At 40.8% G+C, this 23844-nt stretch overlaps 1 protein-coding gene across 6 annotated transcripts in view; it reads right to left on the bottom strand.

The window, feature by feature from the left end:
* Positions 1-23844, bottom strand: part of LOC121599705 (nephrin-like) — a 250036-nt gene that overhangs the window by 23375 nt on the left and 202817 nt on the right. For all 6 annotated transcript variants that reach the window (XM_041927728.1, XM_041927725.1, XM_041927730.1 and 3 more), the window contains 7 exons: positions 19300-19473; positions 12283-12573; positions 12020-12187; positions 11808-11939; positions 7757-7893; positions 2059-2212; positions 1773-1910 (listed from right to left, as the gene is read on the bottom strand). In XM_041927728.1, the coding sequence (XP_041783662.1) occupies positions 1773-1910; positions 2059-2212; positions 7757-7893; positions 11808-11939; positions 12020-12187; positions 12283-12573; positions 19300-19473 (1194 nt within the window). The remainder of the gene's footprint in view (positions 1-1772; positions 1911-2058; positions 2213-7756; positions 7894-11807; positions 11940-12019; positions 12188-12282; positions 12574-19299; positions 19474-23844) is intronic.

The following is a 23844-nucleotide window of genomic DNA, read 5'->3' as shown; positions in this document are numbered from 1 at the left end:
CAGGGTTTTACAAGCCAGAATCGAATGTCAGCATAACAATTTCAGAAGCTCAAGATTCAGTTTAGCTGTCAAAAGTTGTTGTTTCACCTCACCGATACTATTTTTCACAAACGCAATATGATTTTTAAATCGTTCAAGTTGTTTTTTAGAGGCCTTTTGCATCGTTTTACTAATTCAAACACGCAAAACAAAATAACAAAACAACTTGAGCGATTTAAAAATCAAATTGCGCTTGTGAAAAATAGCATCAGTGCGGTGAAACAACAACTTTTGGCAGCTAAACTGCTTCTTGAGGTACTGAAATTGTTTTGCTGACGTTCGATTCTGACTTGTAAAACCTTGCATTTCGATGCGAATAGGTTAGAGTGGTTATTGAAATCTAAAATTTACTCTCTAGGAGGCAAAACAAATCTTCATAAAGGACAACAACTATAAAAATAGGGAAAAAAAGAACGCAAACGCAATCTTAAATAAACAGAAATAAAATTGAACTGATTCCTAGGGTAACATGCATCACTTAAAAAACATCGATTAAATTTCAATGCAATTTGTCACGAATTGTTGATGTTTTCTTTAATATGATTCTGTTAGATGCAATGTAGCTATCTATAAAGGAATTTTAACAAATTTTGCTAAGTTATACATCGTTTTCTAAGCCAATCAATGTTAGAATGATTTTCTCTAGTTTGGGACAAAATGTATCTGTGCTGGGGTAAAATGCACTATAGCAACGGGGCAAATCTCAACAAACATTCTAGCTATAACAAAACTCATACTAGTTTACACTGCAGTAACAGATACATGCTTCCCCGATCTACTGGGTTCATTATGTCCCACTAGGGCGGTCCTGTAGTACAGTCATCCTCATCCTCATATGACTTAATAACATGCCCGACGTGTGTGTAAGCCTCATGTGGACCGTCCACCCGTAGCAATGACTAACTATCCGGCTAAGTTGTACTAACAAGTCCGTAACGTAACGACCGCCTGTATAAACCAGCAAGACCGAGTAGCATCAGCATCGTTACGAAGAAGAATATTTATTCCATATCGAATAATTTTTTCGCGAGCAAAACGCGTTTTTCATAGGAAATCAGGAAGGATCGGGTTTGCCCTAGAGGTGTATATAGCAGCTCCTACTTGTTGCTGAATTGTAATATATTTTTTGTCAGCTAATTTTATTTATAATTTGTCGACAATACTGCGTGCTATGAGTGGTGAGAGATTTTCGTTCGAAACCTCAAAAGAAAGATAAATAATTCGCATGGATTTCAATTGCATGTCAAATAAATTTGCTACACCAGCTTGAATCTAATGATAAATTCGTTCTTCAGACACAAACAAAAAATATCAATTAGATCAATTCTATGTTTTACACAGCAGTAACGATATCTAAGATTTCACAATATTTATGATACCTCAATATACAATCAGTTTTGATTGGATGGAAAGGCTAAAAAAAAAAAAATTGAAACAGTTTACTGCAGCATTTACGACAGCGGTTAAGCGAAAACGCCAGTCCAAATTTTACCCTTTGTTGAATTTGATTTCTTACTGCATCAGCGCAAATTCTGGGAAGCTACAGCTCAAAATGTTACGCATATCGAATCGCGTATATGCAAAACTGCCACATTACGATGCGCATCGCTGCGAGAAATGTGGATTTCGGCTTGTCCTGTACGCTTCGAACACCACACGTTGCAACTGTACACGCTTCTGTGGGATCATTTCAAATGGAAGAGAGCAGAAAAAGCGAAGAAAATCAAGCTTACCTTCCAGTACGGTGCCCTCGTGCCGCCAGGACAGCTTTGCCGGCGGATTGCTCGAGCTGGAATCGCATATCAGCGTCGCTTCGATGCCGGGCCGCAGTTCAGCCGGTTCGATCCGTATCTTGGCCGTCTCCGGTGCGACTTTGAGACGGGTGAGAAAAGAAGAGTTGTACAAAGAATAAATGGAGCGTCGTCCGTGAAGTTGTGCAAAGCATGTGTGTATAACCGTGTGAACGGTTGTTTCGACGAACAGACGAATCTTGTGAAGGGGAAAGGAACAGATACTTACAGTGCACGGTCAGAACTTTCGTTTCGAAGAGCGGTATCTCGGTGGCTGAGTTGTGCGCCTCGCACCGGTACTGTGCCTGATTGTCGGTTACGTTTGCCAGTATCGACAGTTCGGCCGAAACCGACTGGTCCGTCGTTTTGCTTACGGATTTGATCTGAAAGTAATGCAAAAATCCCCGCGGAGAGTTAGACAAAAAAAAGACGAGGTACTGTACTGTGGGTATTGAAAGAAGCGCGAAAAATCGATTCGTGCTTTGTGAGCAGGCAGAATGCTTCTTAGTGTAGTGGTGGTTCATAAAAATTCATGATCTTCACGAGTTGCGAGTTTACATACATCTTGCGCGTTCTAGGGCTCAGGAAAAGGTGGATAGAAAATATCGATAAGAAAACTTGCAGCCTGCAAGTGACTGGTACAAACTGGTATCTGTTTGGCTGGAACTTTTTCTATAACTTTCCAAAGAGGAACACACAAAAAAGCGAGCTAAAGTCGCTCCAGCAGTGTCGTGTGTGTATGTGTAATGCTAATATGAATTTTGAATTAGTTATGAACATATGAAATGATATTAATAAACGCCCGGAATATGACTTTACCGGGGGGTAGCGAAGGTGACAAGCGAAGATATGCGTATTGTACAGACTGCGACACGAACGACCTGACGAGGATATCGTCTTGATCCGAACCGAGGCTTACGGTTTGGAATGAAAATTGAGTGAGCTTGTCTTGTGTCTTGTGCGAAAATTGAGCAAAACTGGGCGAAGTGAACGAAACTCTGTTCTCAATGTCAGCTTACACGGGCGTGTTAGTGGGGAATACATATTGCACGAAGCTTTTTTCCCCTCTCCGCATACCGAAATGGGTCGGGAAAAGTGTGAAGTATCGTTGATATGATCTATAAGGTTTCGCTTGTATGATGTGGTTTTCACTCTCTTTTGCGGTGAAGGTGTGTTGGTTTAGCGCGTTTGCAAAGTTGCACGTGAGAATACATTTTTAAACAGGTTCAATACCTTTACACGATACGAAATGGTGATTGGAACTGTAGTGTACGTGATGGTGATCGGTTTGAGAGTTTTTTAATATTGAAAAAAATGTTCTAAAAATTTAGTTTCGCTCATATGAAAATCAATTATTTGTTCGAAACTAAATTTGTTTGTGACTTTGTGATGAACGTGAATATTGCAATGTAATAACAGTAATAAGAACAAGTAATAAGACAAAAGAAAAAGAAACATGGAAATAGTTGATAGGGGTTGTTCATAAATTACGTAACGCTCAAAAAGGAAATCGTCTGCCTCCCTTTTTATTGTCTTTTTCGCTGTCTATTATATATTTTTTCAAATATACACAACAAAAACAACTTAATAAATATGTATTTTTGAAGTTATTGTTATTTTTTCTGTCATTGGATGGTAATTCAACACAAATGTAAGAAACAAAAACCATTGTGATATACCGAAGCAAGTCTAAAATTGTCTATAAAATAAACCTGCTATTGATTCTCAATGAAAAAATAAGTCAACATGATTTTTAATTCCCTATTTTAAATAGAGTTAACGTTATTATACGTTTTCTGTTGGAATGCATAAACTACTGATATCGTAGCAAAAAAAAACCTCACCATGTCTTGATGGGAGGAGCCTGATAGCATAATAAGCCGGAGAGTTACGTTTTTTATGAATGATCCCTTTGACGAAAACAAAAGTTAATTAATAGTTGCCAAAATAAAGGATAAAAGCATTAAACAATTAGAAAATTGAGAAAATGGCGAGTAAAATGATTAGTGAACAATTTTACTTATTATTAAGTTATTGTATATTACATAAAGGTTTTTTTTTATTTTCTTTATTTTATTCATAAATTCGTAGCTAGAGTGATTGAACAGCTTGAAATATTTTTCCTTCTTGTATTGCTATAAGCTGCTTGATTTACGTACTTAATCGTATTTTTGTTTGGAAAATGTGGTATAAGGGAGGAAAATTAATTTACTTTCATAAGTTATGAACATATTGCAGGGTATTTTACAAACAGGATGAATGATTTATTTACATGAAAAAAAGCTTATTATGCAATAAGAAATAAAATCAGTATTGTTCGGGTAAAGACGGTGAACGTCCAATATCTTTAACGAAGAAAATGAAGAAATTATCACAAATTCCTTGGGATTTAGATGGACGATGGATACAATATGTGGATTGGAGTTAGCGCCCCGATTAATTACTTATGTCTGTAGCTTATTGTTTCCTGGTACTAAACCTTAATCCGTGCAAGGTAAGTTTGTGTCCCTCTTTCCGTAACAGTTTGTCGTAAATATCCTTGATGGCTACTACCAGCCCTGACGTATAGCTGCCCATCTGAATTTGATATTAGACTGCGAGCAAAGCCAAGTTTAGTAGCTGTAGGATATCAGTCTGTCCGCGCGTATCGTAACGTCAACCATTAAGAAGTCGAATTTCTAATGAAAAGCACCAAATCGAATGCAATCTTGACTTGGTTCGGGGGACACCAAGGGCCAAGGGTACATTACGTCCAAATCCGCTTACCAGCACCGAAGCAGTTGTCCCTCCCATCCCATAATGTACAGTTTGATGAACAATAAAGTCAATGACGGCCGAAAAAAAAGGAGAAGCAAGTGTGGAACCAACGATGTGCTTAACCGTTTCATTGTTCATCAGCGCTTTGTGACAGGGCTGTATGTTAACAGTAAACTCCACCGCTCCCCAGGCGGAAGGACCTAAAAGACGAACAACAGAAGCAAAAAGCTTTGGCCAATGTTCACCTCGAACCAAAAAGGCCGCTTCCAAAGCCGTTGCTCCATTTTACGCCTTCATACACCACCATAAAACGGATGGTGACGGGGCTACACACACACGCACACATTTTATTTTATTGACACACTCACACAATTGGAAGCACCCCGAGGGTACCGAAAAAAGTCAAGAAGTCACCGAAGTGGATGGACAAGTTTGCAGTTAGCAAATTTAATACCATTCAATCACAGGACGCGCGCTCACATGCTTCGGGCATTAAGCCGCCAAGCCATGAGTTGGGTTGGAGAGGGGCACATATTTGAAGGAAAGCTTTTTGGCGAGGGGTGAAAAAAGAAGATAAGAATTCATGCAAGCCTGGAAACGGATGCCCCTTCCCGGCCTTCGTATGTAGGCTGGTATCGATTATGAATCGAAAAATGGGGAAAAAGGACCTCCAAAGCGCCAAAAACGGGGAACAAAACAACAGCTACAACAAAACCGTAAGTCGAGCGGATGAAAAGGATATCAAATTTTCGCTTTATCAATCACGACCAGCGTGTGTGTGTGTGTGTGTGTTGGGTCGTGGGTGGTGTACATTTTCGATGGCGTCTTAGTCGTCTTCGGGCGGTAAAGCTTCTCCGAATGCTTCGTCACGCTAGCTAAACGTCATAAAACCCCGCTTGCCCGGGGAATTGAACGAAGCTCAAAGTACTCTCGTCAGGCCGGCTGTATCGACACACAGAGAAAAGCTCCATGAAAAGATGAAACTCAGCCTCGATAACGGTGGCAAGGGTTTTTTTTGTGCTGCCAAGCTCCCACCAACCTCTGCACACACGGTCGATATGGTGCGAAGTGGCTCTAAGGAAACACCCGAAATATTGCCCAAATATTGGAAGGCTCAACAAAACAATCCCCTCCCTTTGCCACTGCGACACGCGGGGCAAGACCGTCGTATGGTTGTAACACGATGAAGGCCACCCTTTTTAAAGCCCATCAACACGCCTGCCCCGGTGGTATTGAAAGGCAATAATAACGAGATATTGTTTATTTTATTGTTATAAATATTTATGGATCAAATGATATAAATTAAAATTTAATGTCCACCATCTTTGCACTGGCGAGTGTTTGAGTGTGTGTGTGTGTGTGTGTCTTTGTGATTCCAATATGCCGGTGGTTTCATTTTTGTGCAAGCACCAGCGAACATTTCGGTGGGGCTCCGCTGACTATTGGAGAGCTTAGTCTTATCTTATTATCGGCGGTTTTCACGAGCGCGTTTTCGACGAAGGGCGATATCCATTTTTGCAGTCTTCTCTTCGTTAGCTTCCCATCGGTTAGCTTTTTCGGTGCGGTTGGTTGTGTGTTTTTCGCTCGATAGTGGTGTCTATTGTTTGCAAACTTGGCCATCTTTACACATTCCTTTCTTTCCCTGCAACTACAGGACATCGTAAAGCGTATTCGTTTGGTTGCTTCTTCTCTTCTCAGGAGCGTACTTTGTGACCGTTTTTTTTGCAAGTGATTTGCACGGTTGACTTCCTGCGAGGCACTCTTATCGCTTATCGCTAGGATGCTTCTTCCATACGGTCACGGGGTGGTGGCCACTCGGGAACAGCTCGAACGGTGAAACGAGCAGCGAAAATCCAATAAAATTTGCTCGCCCATACAGTGTCCCAGCGTACTGGGTGGGTTGATGGAGGTGACGGGGAGGTTACCGAGCTTTTTCATCCTGCCAGAGAAGAATATTCACCAGAAACTGAAGCAACTGGACAGCGTGTCCAGAAATTTCCTCGTTCATTTTTTTTGTGTTCGATTGGCCATTCCAGTGGTTTGACCACATTCCGGAATGGGTTTGACCACATCGCTTCCCTTTTTCGCCCATTCATCATTGTTGCCATTCTGTCTCTCTCTCTATATCCTTCTTTTTGTCGTTTCTTTTCTCTATCTCAACAAATCGGTTCCCTCCCCGCCCATATCGAAGGAATTCAATTTGAAGCGTTTATTATCGGTGAATATTATTCTTGCGAAGTGTGACTTTGATTGTTGCCGTAGGAGTAGTGGGAGTGGGAATAGTAGAACTTCCCGAAATGCAGAGCAGGAAGCAACCAGGAAGGTGATTGTACGCTTCCCTCACAAACCTCATTTCGATAACGGACAAGCGCTAAGAATGTGTTTCTGCAGAACTGGTCTGCTTTATTGAAAAGCAAAAAAGCACACACACAACCTCTGGAATGGCTCAGTTTGTTGGAATGGAGCATTGATTTATGGGAAAATATTTTAATAAACTTTGGTCTCCTTTGTCTGCGCCCTGTACTTCAGCGCTGTGGGCAGTGTGGTTCTGTTGCGGATTTCCCTAGCGCAAACGTGCTTTACGCTCGTTTTATCGTTCGACGGACAAAGCGTATTCGTTCGTACGCTTTTGAACGCTTTGCCATTGGCTATCAACGTGTCTAGGGGTATTATAATCGATTTTTTGTGTGAGTTTTCATTGCCAAGAGTGCCTTCTATTCCAGCATGGAACAAAATGGGGAATTGAAAGCGAGAGCTTGATATGGTGTACAGTTTTATTTGAAATCGTTTTGAATTATGAGGGATGGCATGATAATAATTGTGTCTTGTATTGAGGTAGTGTGAATGCATTTCAATCTGCTTTCCGAGCAGATACATTGACGTCGGTTATTAATAAGCACCTGAAGAAGTGCAAAACGTATTTCAAGTTTTTTTTATTGGAACAGAATGATAATGGCCAAACTTTTATAAGGTTGAAGTTCTATTAAAAAATCCAATAAATTGAAAATATTACTAAACATATCCTATTGCCTGCAAGCATCAAATGGGTTTTGCAACTCATGTTGTTGAAACTTACATAGAACTAAACCAAAAGCGTTGAAAATAATTTCTACCTTTTTAAGCACACATGCGAAAGCCAAAGGTTTGTGGCACCACTCCACTATACTGACCTTTTTATCGTTCTTGTACCAGACCAGCGTCGCCAGTGGATTGCCGCCAGACGATGTGCACATGATCTTTTGCCTTGTTCCGACCGTAATAATCGATCCTTCGGTGTAGCCGGAAATAATCGGTGGTCCTGGAGGTACTGAAAGGCAAAATGATAGCAAACAAAGGATGTTAATTAATTTTACCAACATCAAATATGACGGCAAATAATTGCTTTAACAGTTCAGTGTAGCTACAAAAACTGCAACATGAAGAGATATTGAAACCGGAAAACTGGTGGCGTTTTAGGTTTTGAGTCCCTAGGATAGTATTTAATAGCAGTAGTATTAAAAACAAGTTTTATTTTCATGAATCGGCATTCAAGGCAATCCAGCATATAGCAAGTTGATTTATGTATTAACATATAGGTACTGAATACGATTTAGCTAATTCGTTGAACTAATAAAGTATCAGTATGATCGATGCAGCTTAAATTAAACAATGTTTAAGTTCAGTTTTACTAAAATTGTTGAGTAAAATGAATGACCTTGTTACGAACGTCTGATATCATTCATCCTAAATTGGATCGCTTTGGTTGTTAAAAGGAGAAGAAAGAAAGCATTAAGATAATTCATCGTACAACCCAAATGAATTGAAATGAACATATCCAATTCGAAGCATCAAATGGATACAGTCCAATATTATTCTTTTAACATTCTTCTATAAGTTTTCTATTTCGTTCGGAAAACTTAACCTAACCCGCTTTGCTGCAACAGAAACACTATGCAGAAGAAGGCGAAAGTTCTAATGAGTATTAAAAGGAATATTCTTAATTTCCGCTGACAGGTTTTATCCTTTATCCTATGAAAATGGGTCGTTCTGTATTTTTTGCGCTTTCTTCCTATCGTGCAGGATTAAACTTTCCCAATCCCGTTAGATGTAGCAAAGGGAAGCAGAAGCAAAGACAATACCACCTCAAACAAAATAAAAAACAGCATCCAAGAACTCTTTGGTTCGTTGTTTGTCCGCTTTGGTGGATTAATTATTGCAATTCCACCGTTTGGCACCGCAGCCGGTAGTCTGGTGCGTGTAAGGCGCGCTTGTGCGTCTTCGCCTTTTGTACCGTTGGTTGGCGGTTTTAATGGTGGTACGATTAAATGATAACTAAAATTTTAATCAGCTTATCCTGCACGGGTAGCGGGTAACGCTTTTCCGCACTATTTCTGGAATAAAGCGTCTTTTTTGAGCAGCAGGAGTAGCAGTAGGAAGTGAAGGAAGTGAGTTGGAGGAAGCTTGGACTTGGGAAACGGCTGTGAGCTGCTGACACTGACAATTTAACGCGCTTCCAGGCCAGCTGATCGTCAGGTTTGCCAGTTCGGTGGTACTGGTGAAATTTGCGCAAATGGAAAACCGAACTTTAGGCGCAACTATTTTAATTAAACGCGGCAACTGTTTGGTAGTAAAGTTTTGCGAATTGAATTCCACTTCGTAATGGGCTGAAGCCGAAGGGGAGAAGCTTTTCAAGTGAGGCATAGAAGCATATGCTCATATTTAACCGGAAAAAGGCGAATGCCGAATCCACCCGCAAATGAGAGGAGATTCGGGTGGAGTGGATTGTGGATAGTGTATGGAAGTGGAGTGAGATAGGAAAACGAGGGATGTATAGGGCGTTTATATAGCAATGAAATGGTTGTGAGTGTGTTGAGAGTTTACTTAGCCAGATTGGATTAGTTTTAGAGTCAAACATTCATCCATCTTCATGTCAGCTTCAGCTTGAGGAGTGTGCTTGTGTTTGTGTTTGGTAAAAGCAACGATCCGCAGATTTTTGTTTATCAATTTATCTGCTGTAAAAAGATAATTTTCTACTCAAACAGTTACGAAAATCTCGCCGTCTCTCTCTTAGCAGATAAAAACAACATCAATGAGTTTTATACGTATAATTACCGGACTGTTTACTAATAATTAATAAAGAAAAAAAAACACATGACTAATTCCTACAGTGTTTTAAAAGTTTCGCACAAATTGGGATGTCTAGCTTTTCGCAAAATATTTGCATTTATTTATTTAAATTGATTCTACTTAGTATCTACCCCGTTTGATCTTAATTTATATCATAATTATCAATAATATAGGAAGGAATTTATTTTGCTCAAAGTACCCACCGAACCCAACATTCTTTGTATTTGGGGCTGTGCCTCAAACTCGCGGTGTTAAAATGCTGCAGTAATAATAATAATTTCTCCTGTCGAAATCGGAAACCTCCGCGAACTGAACAACAGAATGCAATAACTTATCTCACCGACGAGCCTGTTACTCCCCCGACCAACGGGTACCGCATCGATGGATGATTTAAGTAGTACAACATGGGCGTGGTGTGGTAATATTGAAAAGCGATCCCTTGGCACCCGAAGGCATCGAGGTGAGTTTGCAAGCAAAATGGCTTTTAAATATTCCAAATTTACCATGGCAGTTCGTGGGTTCGATTTCAACGTAAACAATCTTCGTTCCATCGAGTTCCATGGGCAACAACATCTTACTTTTCGATCGGAAAGAAAGAACGTAAAAAAAGGATTCGGGTTTCTGGCGGGGTCTTTTAATCGTACACATCGTACCTTCCGTCTGGGATGGCTGAAATGTGAGGAAAACTGTGCAAAGTGGAAAATTCATGGGCGGCATGGTTTGAAAGTTGCTGTTGACTACTGCTGGGTGGTACCGGCTTGAGTTGATAGACATTAATTAGTACAAGTATTGGGCAGATAATCGCACCGGAACGTTACGGGCACTAAACAGAAGCTGATTAAATTACCTTGGACAGTTTGGCGCGGTTAACTGGGTAGAGCCGGCAAAAGTGGAGGATGATTAATGATGATTTTACTTCCCGTTTGTGCGATAAATTTACCTTACGATGGACAGCGAATGTACAAGTTGTATAAAATAATATTTAATATGCCATTACATACAGGCAATTTAAAAGCTATCCGGTACATGGCGCGGTGCAAAGGAATTATTTTTCTTTATATTGCTTCAATATTTTTCCCTAGATAGGAGTTCAACTATACCTACAAACACTTGCTTTGAAGCCTTTTGTTGAGCAACGAACAAAGATCTTTCCGTGAATTGTGCAGCAGGTACTTTAGAGGACTCTTTTATCCAGACTTGACATTTACTCCGCTGACGATAGCATCGATTGCAGACTTTTTCTTTTCTTCTGCAAAACTCATCAGAAGTGACAGCGACTAATCTTTAGCGCGAATCATTGAGTGTAAAATTTTCCAGATAAAATCTGGGTTCAACCGTGGTTCCAATAAATACCACGACCAGGTAGTGGTGCACGCAAGTTCCCAGCACGCCATTAAAACGGGGCACAATATTTTTGCTCGGAAAAATGCTTTAGAATTTACTCATCATCTCAGACGGAGGATAAATTTCTTTGCGCCTATCATTCAGCTTTCCGAGAGGTGAAAGGGTTAAGTTCCGTTCCCGTGGACGGATCTATTGCCAAAGGGTAGTTACAGGGGTACGTCTGGTTGATTAAAGCTTCGTATCGGGATGTAAGCGGAAGCACTTCATAATCTTTCGAACCCTTGCCTCGTTGTCCCGAGTTTCCCGGGTCCAGCTATTGTACCCGCGACCTGTCTTCATCTGTCATTGGTGCTGTTAGCTACTCAGAAACACCAACAGCAGCACCGAGGAACATCAGGCACAACAAAGCAAGTTGATTTGCATACTAATTAGAAAGTGCGCAGAACAGCGCTACCTTTTCATCGGTAGTCTCCCGGGAGCGACACAAAGGCAACGAATTTCTTCTCCCGGGAGTATAAGGGTAAGAATATTTCACGTTCGATCGTGCGATAAAGCTTGACGGACGCGAGAGCTTGGTTGTAAGATAAGGGCACCTAAAGTATCTGTATCCAAAATTCCATCAGCTTGGTGTCAAAATGAACTTACACGGCGAAAAGGAAGTTAACTTTGGGAAAGAAAAGGAATGATAAATGGTGCCCATAACATTGTGCAAAGGATACAGATTTGTGTGGTTTCTAGCGAGTTATTAAACGTTGTACAAGTAATACTTACGCAGCACATTCACGGTGTGAGTGGATTGTACATTTTCAGGCAGCTGCATGTTAACGCCATGGCAAATGGCAACCAGCGAGCGTTTGTTAGCTTCCACCGATGCCGTTATGTTGGAGGTCGTTACCCATCCTCCTGAAATGGTAGATAAATGCAGTAATTTCTTGTGAAAGTCCTTCACTTAGGAACTTAGGGTTAAGCGTTCTTTCAATTACCTTCTGGACTTGGGACAACCTTTGACGAGGCGTTTGTCACCTGTTTCCCATTGACGACCCATTTAATCTCTGCGGCCGGATTCGATGCCGTTGTCTGACACTGTAAGGCCACACTGTCGCCTACCCGTGCCTCGGATGGTCCGGAAACGATGACTTGTGTTGGTGCAACTAATGTGACAAAAAAACACGAACATAAATTATATACATAAACAAACATAAATATATGAGGTAATTCCAATTGCAGTTTTTATTGCATTACTTACACAACACGTTGAGTGTAACCTCTGCTTTAAGTATCTTCGTCGCCATTTTGTTGTTCGCTTCGCAGCGCAAGCGGGCCTTATTGTCACTCGCTTCGGCCACAAACGCGTAGATGTTTTCCGAAAACCGATCCGTGGTCCGGTAAGCCATCCGTGCCTGATTGCCGTTTTTGTACCAGATCAGCTGAGCCGGTGGATTGCCGCCCCGGCTACGACACGCTAGCTGCACGTGCTGTCCACGGCGGATCACTTCACCCGGCGCGTATCCTTCGATGTACGGTACACCGGGAGGGTCTGTGGGACGAGAATAGGAAAATGGAAAATAATATTTGATTAAAGTAAATGCCTTATAAATTAAGTTTAAAAAAGTGTCAAAAATTTCCCAAAATTGATAAACCTCTGAAAACCCCCTAATGTGTACATCTTTTGGCATTTTACGAAAGGTTATCGTGTTTGAACATTCGTTCGATTTAGTGTTTTGGGAAATTCACATTGAGAACACATTGAGTGTTCGTATTTATTGTTAATTGTGATTTAACTGATGCTTAGAAAAATGCATTACTTTTCTAATCTTACAATGGACTAACCATGTTATACGCAAGAAACCGGATGACTCAGCTCGTAAAGTCGTTTTGTTGAGGTGAGGTACACTTCCAATTCAAGGTATGGCAAATCATTGAAATGTAAACGCATCAATCCCATGTACGCTTCAGATAAAATTCAAACACAACGTACATTTCCGCACAATGAGTAGGGGAGGCCATTAGTTTCAAACCCGTTTTGACTATTTGTAGGCCATTAAATTCACAGTAAAAAGAGACATTTTGTGACTACGCAGAGCTTTTTTAAGACATAGCATTAAGTAGATGCACGTAGTAAGAATAGGGCGGTCCCATGGTACAGTCGTCAACTCGAACGACTCAATAACATGCCCGTCATGGGTTCGAGCCTAGAATAGACCGTTCCCCCGTAGCAAGGATTGAGTATTCGGCCATGTGGTAATGAATTAAGTCTCGAAAGCCTGTATAGGCCGGCATGTCCGCGTAGGACGTTACGCCAAATAGAAGAAGCCGTAGCAACAATGAAGGCGCAGGAGGATAAAACGAAATTCATCAAACCATTACTGAGGAGCGGGATCGCGAATCGATGCCTTGTGATTGGGATCTCAGCACCATTTACACCATTTAAAAGAAGGGAGACTGGTTGGACTGCAACAACTAAAGGGGTATTGAATTACGGTGTTGAATACCGCATGTAAGATGGAAAATCAGTTCACCTCGAAGAACATGTCGCGTCGGATGAAGCTGGGACTATATAGTACCTATATAGTACCGGTACTCACATACGCCTCTGAGACATAGACACTGTCCAAATCTGGCGAAACCGTCTTAGCCACGTTCGAGAGGAAGATGGTCAGAAGGATACTTGGCTCCGTATGTGCCGAAAGACAACAGAGGATGTACAGTGACCTTACTGTCGTGCAGCGTATCAAGCTCGTCAGGCTGCAGTTGGCTGGCCATGTTGTACGCATGGAAACGGATGACCCAGCCCGTAAAGTCTTTTTAGGCCGTCCACAAGGACAGAGGAGGCGTGACAGGCTCAAATTGAGGAGGCAAGATGACGTGGTGTCGTGCGTCATTAAGGCCGGGATAACGGACTGGCAAACGAAAGCGCGAGACCGTGAGCGGTTTCGGATACTCTTGAGGTAGGACAAGACCGCAAAGCAGTTGTAGCGCCCGATAAGTAAGTAAACATTAAGTGGAAATAATCATAGTTTATATAGTACCTGATCCGTGAATTCACGTAATAAAAAAAAAAAAACAAAAGAACTAATTTTGACTAGTTCATAGACTATTGCGTTAAATAAATAAATAAATACAAAATGCAATGCGCGATTGGAACATTCATTCTTTCTTTGCATATTTTTTTGGCAGTTTGCTGTTTTTCAATAATATTAAATATTACCTGAGATAATAGCAATTTCAGGGTTATGCTAGGTAGTATGAAAATTGCACGTAATGCTGGTTGTAGTGTTTAACATATGACCTTAAAGCAGTGAATTTAGAGTTATCTTATAATACAATAGTCCTTCCTCATAACAATATGCTCCAGTATGAGGTATTGGCCACTATCAACGAATAATTTATTTAGTTTTCTGACTACTTTAAGCGTTCTATATATTAATTTAAATTGTCTGAATTTGTATTCCTCGTTTTGGATCTATTTATCACTCCTACAAAGCAAGGTATGCAACGATTATCATCCGCACTGTGTGTTTTTGAACTTAAAAACAATGTTTATTTTACTGTTATGAGCTAACCCAGGTTATAAAAGAGGTTTTCGTTGAGCAATAATATAGTTCAAAGCAGCATAATTTTTAGATTACAGTAGAATTAGAAGAAAAAAAAACGCTCCAATAATATGAGTTCATCCGACACACAATTCTCTGTAGTATGCAGCTGAACACAGTGCTGCTGAAAACCATTGCACATAATTCATTCTCACATTGAAAGAAACAACCCACCCGCGGTGCCCAAGTGCAAAACGGAAGGAAAATCCGTTCCTCATAATTATTCGTTCTTTATTCGCAACTTCCACCTACCGTCGTTCGCAGGCAAAGCAAAGCGGTAAAATTAATTTTCTTATCACCGTGTGCATGTATGTGTGTGTATGTGTGTATGTAGCTTTTTCTCAACAAATTTACATCCCTTGGCTCGGTAGCGTTGTTAGCGTGCCGATGTATGGCAGTGCATGAAAGCTCCTCCTTTGTACGCGTATACTGAAACAACCACCTCAAAACCCCTCGTCTCCGTCCCATTTCCTGCACGCGATCACTATCATGCACGTGTCTTTGAAGCCTGCACAGCAAGACTGGCGGTGAAAAAAATGGCACCTAAACGTTCGGCATAACCGACACCATTCGTTAGGACAAAACTTCGACAACTTGTCTTTGGCGTGCATAAATAATGTCAGAAATGCTAATTTTCGTAGATAATGTGCGGCTGGCTGCCATTATGGCACGTATGGGTGTATGTACGTGACAGAGCGAGCGAGGGAAAGAGCGCGATAGTGCAAGGAAAGGCGTGCGGCCCAGGCGATAAGTAGATTGAATTTTAATGCCAACATTGTCGTCATTTGGTGTGTGCCCGGTGCGCTATCGCTAATGTGCATTTTTCCGAAACAGCTTACGGGTCCGATGGTCCTTTCCCTTTTCTTCTCCCCGCTGGTGTTTCGGTGTATTCCGCGATAAGATGTGGTTTGGCTTTCACCTCTTCAACGTGCAACGTAAGTTAGGTTAAAACCCGGTAAGAGCTTTGTTCGCTCCGAGGTGCTTTCGGGGTTTTGGTTGCTTTTTTTTGCAATGCAAACAGCATTCTGGTGCTGGTGGTAGATCTTGTTTTATGAGCAAAAGCGAACAAGAGCACGAAAAAAAGAAAAGCCCGAAATGTATTTTAAATTTGTGTCCCCTCGTGACTCGGTTGTGTGCTGTTGGCTAGCCATTGCAGCATCCTACACTGTTGTTACCGCAGAAGGGGAATATGATGGAAAATCGAAATGGATGTATATTGGATTTTTTATTCCATCCGCCCTTAAGACCGCCCCGTCTCCCTCGCCGTTTCACGTGCCCACACCCACCCGGGTCTAATCCGTTAAATGTGATGTCATTTCCTTAGCTGTCATATGCAAACTCCCACGTGGTTCGAGGCGAGCCGGTACACGGCACGGTACGGTACGGTACGAGCAAGCATCTCACGAATGCTAATCCTTTGAGTGCATCTTGCAAGGCATCTGCATCACCATGCAAGTTGCAGTATGTATGTGTTTGTTGGTGTTTATGTGTGTGTTTGTGTGTGGGTACTGTTAATGCAAACAGAATAAAAATGCAGCGTTCCGTGTTTTGTGTGACGCGGTAAGCATGTGTGCTTGACACAGTCAGGATATGTTCTTTCCGCACGATAAAGCGAAAAATAACGATGTAAAAATAAATTAGAAGTTTTTTTTCTTTTAACGCGACACTTCTGCAGGCGAAAACTGGGTTAAGAAGGCATCAAAACTTTGTGTTTAAATTGATATGTGACATACTTTGAAAGATATGTGTATGTGCATTTGAAAAATATTTAACTTTAGCCTTTTAACGATACTTTGACGATGTATATGATATACTTAAATAGTTTTGCTTGTAAGTATGATTAGAGCTTTGTGTGGTTTCTTCGGTATTGAATGTCTAATATCGTGAAATCGCATCGACAATTTTTCTTTTAAAAAGTTTAACGTTTTGTATGATCTTTTTTATTAAATGATTTTAAAGATTATATATGAATTAAGAGATGGCGTTCACCTTACGAAAAGTAAAAAAAAGTGCTTAAATTTAATATTAATATTGCAATTTTAGAACGCGTTTTAGCTTAAAATCAGTAATACAGAATTTCTATAGTCATCATAAATATATAATTCGGATATGTAAAATACATTCCAGCAGTGTGAACTGTCATTCCAATGATCTTTTATATGCTACCTACGAAACCTTTAGAAAACAGTGAAAAACTGATGTTACAATGTTACCACTAAGCTCTCAAGAAGTCTTTCATTTGCAGAAATATCTCAATATTTTTGGTTTGTTGTAGATATTGCGTAAATTAGCAGTTAACAGTTAGTTAGTTAACTCAATGTAAAGCAAACAGTAAGCAAAGTAAGAAATTAATTGTGTATCAAAAGTTATTGCAAGTACAGTGAAGAAACTATGAAATTATAACCTACACTTTATCTTTTTCATTAATTCTACAATCGACAAGAAAAACTGTTCTCTTCTTTCTCCCTCCAAAGTGTCCGCCAAGAACGAACGAAACTGTCAGCTGAATAAATGAATAATAAATGCGGCGCTGGCTCGAAAATGTCAGCACCGGAACAAGAGAACTTTAATCAGTACGCGCGTGAAGTCAAAATCAAAAGACTCGAAAGACTCACCGTGGCGAAGGGAAAATGCTTCATGCACGCAAATGCTTCTCCCCCTAGCGGAGGGGACTCTAATTATATTAACTCATTTGCATAGTAATCCATCGCGCGTCAAAATGCGTCCGACTTTCTACCTCAACACACACACGCACACACCCACACACCCACACACCCACACACACATATATAGACACGAGTACTTTGGGATGTATGACTAATTATTTGTCTATACTTTTTTTTCGCGAAAAGTATTTCCCAATTGCACAGTGCTACAGGGATTAAACTGCCGGCACACTATTATATGGTAACAGATTATGGAAATTGCACTTTACTTGCACTGAACTTTTAACCTACTTTCCTATGTGTTTCCTTCTGCCCATTGTTTTACTGTTCGAGTCGGGCGGAGTGTTGGAGGAGGGTCTTTTATCAAACCAGTGGAAATCAGTCAGAATTAAATTTATGCTGAAAAGGAAAACTTGTTGTTTTCCTTCCCGTATGGTGTGAATTCACTTTTTGCATACTTTACTCTTTTATTAAAACGATGTGAAAAAGAGAGAGAGAAAGAGCGAGAGCAGAAGCTGAAATGACTCCTTCAACAATCTATTGTAAGCTCGGTTGCTCGGTCGTTGCGAGAACGGCTAAAGCTTACATTCGTTCCCACGCCACGCCATTCGCTTCTTAATCTCATACCCTTTGCCATCGAGCACGTGTCTTATTTGTAATGTCTGAAAATGGAAAAGTAGAGCAAAAGGATTTTTGCACCACCCGCGGGCAGCTGTCGGTTGTTTATTTTTATTTAATATTTACTTATTACATTCTCCACCATCATTTTAACTGCTTTTTTCATCGCCACTGCTGTTGCTACTGCTGTGGACGAGTGTGTGTGTGTGGATGTGTAAGTGTGCGTTGGCGTCGTCGGTTATAGAAGGATTCGGGCTCTTGCTTGATTCGTACACTCGTATCCTTCGCACTCGTCGCGGCAACGGCTCAAGCGTGCCACAACAATCGCTAGTAACTGCGCTTCAGCACACTTTCTTTTTGGCGCTATATTGCTTACAGTTGGCATTTCTCAGGAGTAGGTTGCTGTTGCTTGATGCAGCACTTTTGTCCCGTCACTCGGTGTCCCGGTGCCACCGTTGCCATGCTACCAACACACCGTGTGTTAATGTGTCGTTGTCGGTCAAAGTGAGGGAAAAAGCAAAGTGGAGCGCAAAAAAAAAGCGGGGACGAAAAAGCGTCGCTTGCTTTGTTTGTGCTTCGTGGCAGTGGAAGGGAGCAACGAGCGGAGTGTGTGGTGCGGTTCGAAATGAAAAGTTATTTTCCTGCTTTGTAATGGAAGCGCTGGGCGCATTTTCTTCACGATCTCAATTTTTGCCCCCTTCTGCTCAAGGTTCATCGCGTGACTCGCTGACGACGACAGGGGCGTTAGGAATTCTTTCGTCGAGTAGCAGCACCACCAGCAGCAGCATAAAACCAAACGATGACAGCAAGCACGATAGCAAGAGCAACAAAAAAACAGCAAGAAAAGACGGAAAGTTTAGTTCTGTTTGGTTCTGTTTCGCGAGTACGCTTCCTTGCGGGTCGTGCACCCGCACCCCGTGTGCTGAGCAGTGCAATTTTTAAAATCATGCTCCACGCGCGTCGACTGCGAAACAGTCATCGAAGAGCAAAACCTTCAATTGATTGAGAAATCATAGACTGTTGGGACGCGTGCTTTCCTTGTTCAGCGCCCGAGGCAGGGAAGGTTCGCTCAGAGTTTCAATTGGCGTGTCGGGAAATGGGACGAGGCACTATTCTGGGGACGACGCAGCCCCCAGACCCGGAAGCTCTATTGGCTGTAAAGGTACGTGACTGGAAGCTTATTCCCGGGTGCCAATCAGTGAACTGCCCGCAGCGGATGAGAGACACAGTGGGTGGGTGGGGGGGGGGGGGAGCGAAAGAGGACTGGAGAGATCTGATGGCCAAGCTTAAGTAGCCATTAGTACACTGGGACGGGGCACGCGAAAACTGCATGGTACGGTAAGTTCCCACTGGCAGTGGCGAACAGAAATGGCCCCCGGTACTTACAGAGCACTGACAGCTGCACGGTCGACTGCATTGGACGGTCTTCCGGGATTGCTTGGTGTCGGGCTTGGCACGTGTAGTCGATGTAGTCATCTTCCGCGGTCGGTTGAAGTTGCAGCTTGGACGTGGCCGTGTACCGGTGATCTTCCGTCTCTGCGCTCTTGGTTTCGATGGTGTCTAAAGGCATAGGTTGAGAGGAGAAGAAAGAAGAGCAGGAAAAGAAATATGTCAGTGTGAGTGTTGATATCGGTATCGATGTAAAATTGTTGTTTTTTTTGCTCTTTTGCAATAATGGGTAATTGCGAATGGTCTCGCGAGCAATTAATCAAATCTATGGATTGATTTTCACTTCAAACTGCAGTCTACAATAATTTGTTGAAGTGCAAGAAAATAGGTTAGTGTTTTTCTAGGGAATATGCAATGTTTCAAATTCGTTAAACTTTGCAGATAATTGTCTTAAAGTTGATATTGTCAATTATTGGCTCATATTTGAGCAAACGAAGAAACTCTTGGCCAAAATATAAACAGGCCTATTATATTGCGTTCGGCATTCGAGAAGAATCACTCGCACATTCATTATGTTCATTTTCGTATCGTTTTGCTAGCGACGATCCGCTTCGAGTAACTCATCGGCAGATTCGAGTCGACGAAGTAAAAATCAGTACCGTATTGTTCGAACAGGAAGGTGCATTCGAGAGATTTTCTGCCAACAACACATCAACACTCTCATCACTCATATTTACCCCATTTCTAACAAAATTACGGAAAAAAATGATTTTAAAGCAGTGCTGAAACCGTTTGTTTACAGTCACTCCGATCGCCGGTTGCTTCGATCAAAGGTCAAACACACAGATTCTAGAACAAAAATGACGAAGAATCTTTCATCGATTCGAATGGCGTAAACGATAGGGGAAGGTAGGTGAAGACGGACATGTAGGGATCGAGAGCAGGAAGGAAAATAAATATATTTATATCATAGATTCGAATAACGCAAGTAACAATCATTTAATGATGATCAGATAATCAGATAATTAGATAAGAACATACAAATATAAGTTTATTAAGTAAAAACATGAAAACAGTTACGATAGAATAGCGATTAACGAAAAGTATCGGCGCATTCAAAATAAAAATCAGGCTAATCGCAGAGAGAGTGAGATAGCGAGAGGCGATACATCCATTCATACGGGAGTGTCAAAATAGGAGGCTTTTCGAGGAGAGGAGGAAAATCGACAGTCTTGTGATTGATCTTGGCAAGGATGGATGGTTTTTTTTCGTGAATGAAAAACATGATTTTTTTCGTGCAGTTTTGAAATGTTCGGGTAAGACGAACACCTGATATGGGAAAGATGGACACCATGAAAGGTAAGATAGACACCTATAAAAAAACGTTGAAAATTGAAAAGGTTTATAGTACGTTAACATATCCTATTGCTTTAACACAATGTTTGAACCAGCAGAAAACAAGATTTTTTAATTCTTTCTTTCTCGTTCTTTCGCCAGTTTTTGCTTAACAATCATGACAAATCGTTTATGCAATAAAACTTCCGAATATATAAACAATGCAAATTACAGAGCTTAAGATCCGCAGCAATCAAATTAGATCCACAAAAGTGAGCTCGATTGAAAATTTGTTTTGCTCGGGAATTCAACCAATTTCGCATATATTACACGAAAAATGTTCTCAAATTTGTTGTTTTACCTTCAGTTTGGATTGTACATTGTTGAATTACACGAAAATTGCCTTTTTATGAGAAGTGTCCATCTTACTCGCAGTGTCCGTCTTTACCTACCTTTCCCGACCAATTTTACTCCCGCTCGACTCGAGTGCTTACGACGGAATCAAATGTCATTCGAGTAAAATAATAGGCCTGAAAGTCTACGTTAAAAATCGTTCTTAATTTGTGGTAAAAATGAATAGCGTTGTTAAAATTATTGGCTATTTCATGAAAACTGTTGCAATTCTTTAATACTGGTAAATCATGTCTAACTAGCTTTAGATTTTTTTCTGGTACATCACATATACTTTTTCTGATCAATACGAGAAAAGTACATTTTTTCAAAATGATACGCAAAATTAAATTTTTATAAACCATATGATAAAAATTTGGTTTGATTTGTTTAACATTATTGAAATGATAGTTTACCTTATACCTAAAAATAATGAAACCATCAACTTCTTTAAGCAATTTTGTTTAAATTGAATTCCAAATACATGTCAAGGGGGTTTCCATGAAGTTTTGGATTAAAATAAATCAGTTAAACCTTAATTATATAAAATCTTAGTTAAGTCGTTTTTGATTTAGGTTCTTGGATCTCAGAAACTCCATCGATTTAATTTTGAAAACAAAACTACAATGAATATCCTTTTGTTGAGGTTAAAATATGAATAACTGGAATTATAATGTTCTTCCGACGTACTACTGATTAAGATTCAAACAAATATAATTTGTCTATTTCCTTCGTTGACGAACATATAGACTTTGTTTGCCGCCCGCTTTTGTCCTGTTGACCAAAATTTAGTTTCCTCATAACATAAGACAACAAGTCAAACAGTGGCACAAACCATTGTTTAAGAAATAGGCTATAATCACTGTCAGTCCTTAGCTTTAGGAACCAGTAAAGGAACGATTGTAACTTATTGTAATACAAGGATAATAATATTAGTTGGTTAATAATATTTATGCCATTGTACTTTTTATGTCTTAGCGCTGAAAATAGTCTTTGCACAGCTTACCTCTCATTGAAATTTGAGAAAATATCAATTTATTTAGCTTAAACTGGTTTAGTAATGGCATATTTAGTTATATCAAATACATCAAATGCAGCTCATTTTGCATAAAATTTTACATAAAAATGCAGTATCAGTATCTTCTTTATCTCTCATTCTTTTAATATATGTATAGGCTCATCCAAACTATTATTGTTCACTGTATAAAATATACACGTTTTATCTAATTTTAAAATAATGCTCTGCATCTAAAATTGTCCATCGTTCATGAACACAACCACAATGAAACAAGTGCGTCAACAATTTTCCTTCAACAATATTTGTAAAATTTTCCTACCGTAATAAAAGCACTACATCGAAAAATCAACAGAGAGCCGGCTTCAATGTTGCCGTTCATCATCGAAACTCGATACCGGCACAATGGTCACAATGGTTGGCCGTAGTTTAAGACATAATATTTGGATAAGAAATTGAGGCAAGTTAAACTAAACGGTCCAGACGATACAAGACACACAAACAATGAGATCGACCGGCTGGCGAGCATCCGAAGCACGGACTGCTTTTAAAAGAGTCCGGCTTTCAATTACTGTTCGTCTCTCCCTCCCATCCCCTAGCGAATAATCAGAATCATCGAATCGTGCACCGAAGATCGTGATTGTTCCCAAATTGAACGACAATGTCCCTGCTTATAAGATACCGATTTCGGATTGGACGTGTGCCGTGTGTCGAACGGAAGATTCACCCGAACCATCAGCTGCGGGCCCAATTGCATTGCAAGCTTCTGATGATGTTGGGCCCCCTTCTCGTTTGGCCCGGGCTTTTGCAAGCAGCTCATTGACCGATAATGTGTACCGGCACACTGGTCAGCAATCTGGTGTTGGACACACTGTTGGAACAACTTTGCCACAGTGCTGCAGGGGAAAAGCCATATAAGCAGCAGCAGAAGCAACATCAGCTTTGAGAAAAAGAAAACTTACTTCCCTTGTTACAGTTATTGATTTTTATTGTCTGCCGGGCCGAAGGAGGTTGCAACTTTGTAGCTCGGAGGACGCCCACAGTGTACGTACTTGGGTTTGAAGAAGAGTGTCACCATCATCCGGCCCCGTTACTGTAATCATTGTTTAACGAACGTTACTTGTCAAACTTGGGGTGATGGAGCTGGGTGGGGGGTGACCTTTTCAGAACTCTTCAAGATGGTTGACAAGAGGGCGCACACACACACACACGCACGCGTACATACACTCGCCACACAGTCGGTAGATAGGATGAAACGAACAAGGAGCACTGCAGCACTGGGCAGAATCGCTGATAAAAAGCTCATTTTCCTTATCCCAAATCTCGCTCAGGATCCTTGCCCTGCACGCGGGCACAAGGATGCAGTTAAGAGAAAAAGAGAAAGAGATGAGGAGAGAGGTAATAGAGAGAATGTGTGTGTGTGTGTGTGTGAGAGAGAGAGAGAAAGATAGAGAGTTCATTTGTGTCCTTTTCCCACATCCGTCAACAGCCATCATTCCCCCTTTTGCAGATGGTGATAATTTTAAGTGCTGTTGATTTTAGAACCCCTTGTCTCGAGGGGCCGGTTTCCAGCAAAATGGATAGTAATAGTGTGCTTGTACTACCAGTATAATATTGCACATCCAGGCTGGCCATGATATCATCGTTGTGTGCTTCCCGGCAGCGTTTGCGTAAGCAGCAGCAGCACATGTGGAAAAGCGGATAATAGAACGATGATACATGTCGATCACGTTTCCGAGTTTTATGTTTACCTATGTAACAAATGCTCCCATGTCCGTGCCATATCGGACAGTTTCGGGTAG

The sequence above is a fragment of the Anopheles merus genome, chromosome 3L (genome assembly GCF_017562075.2).
Source record: "Anopheles merus strain MAF chromosome 3L, AmerM5.1, whole genome shotgun sequence".
NCBI lineage: Eukaryota > Metazoa > Arthropoda > Insecta > Diptera > Culicidae > Anopheles > Anopheles merus.
The sequence above is the reverse complement of the archived record's forward strand: the minus strand, read 5'-3'. Positions and strand labels throughout refer to the sequence as shown.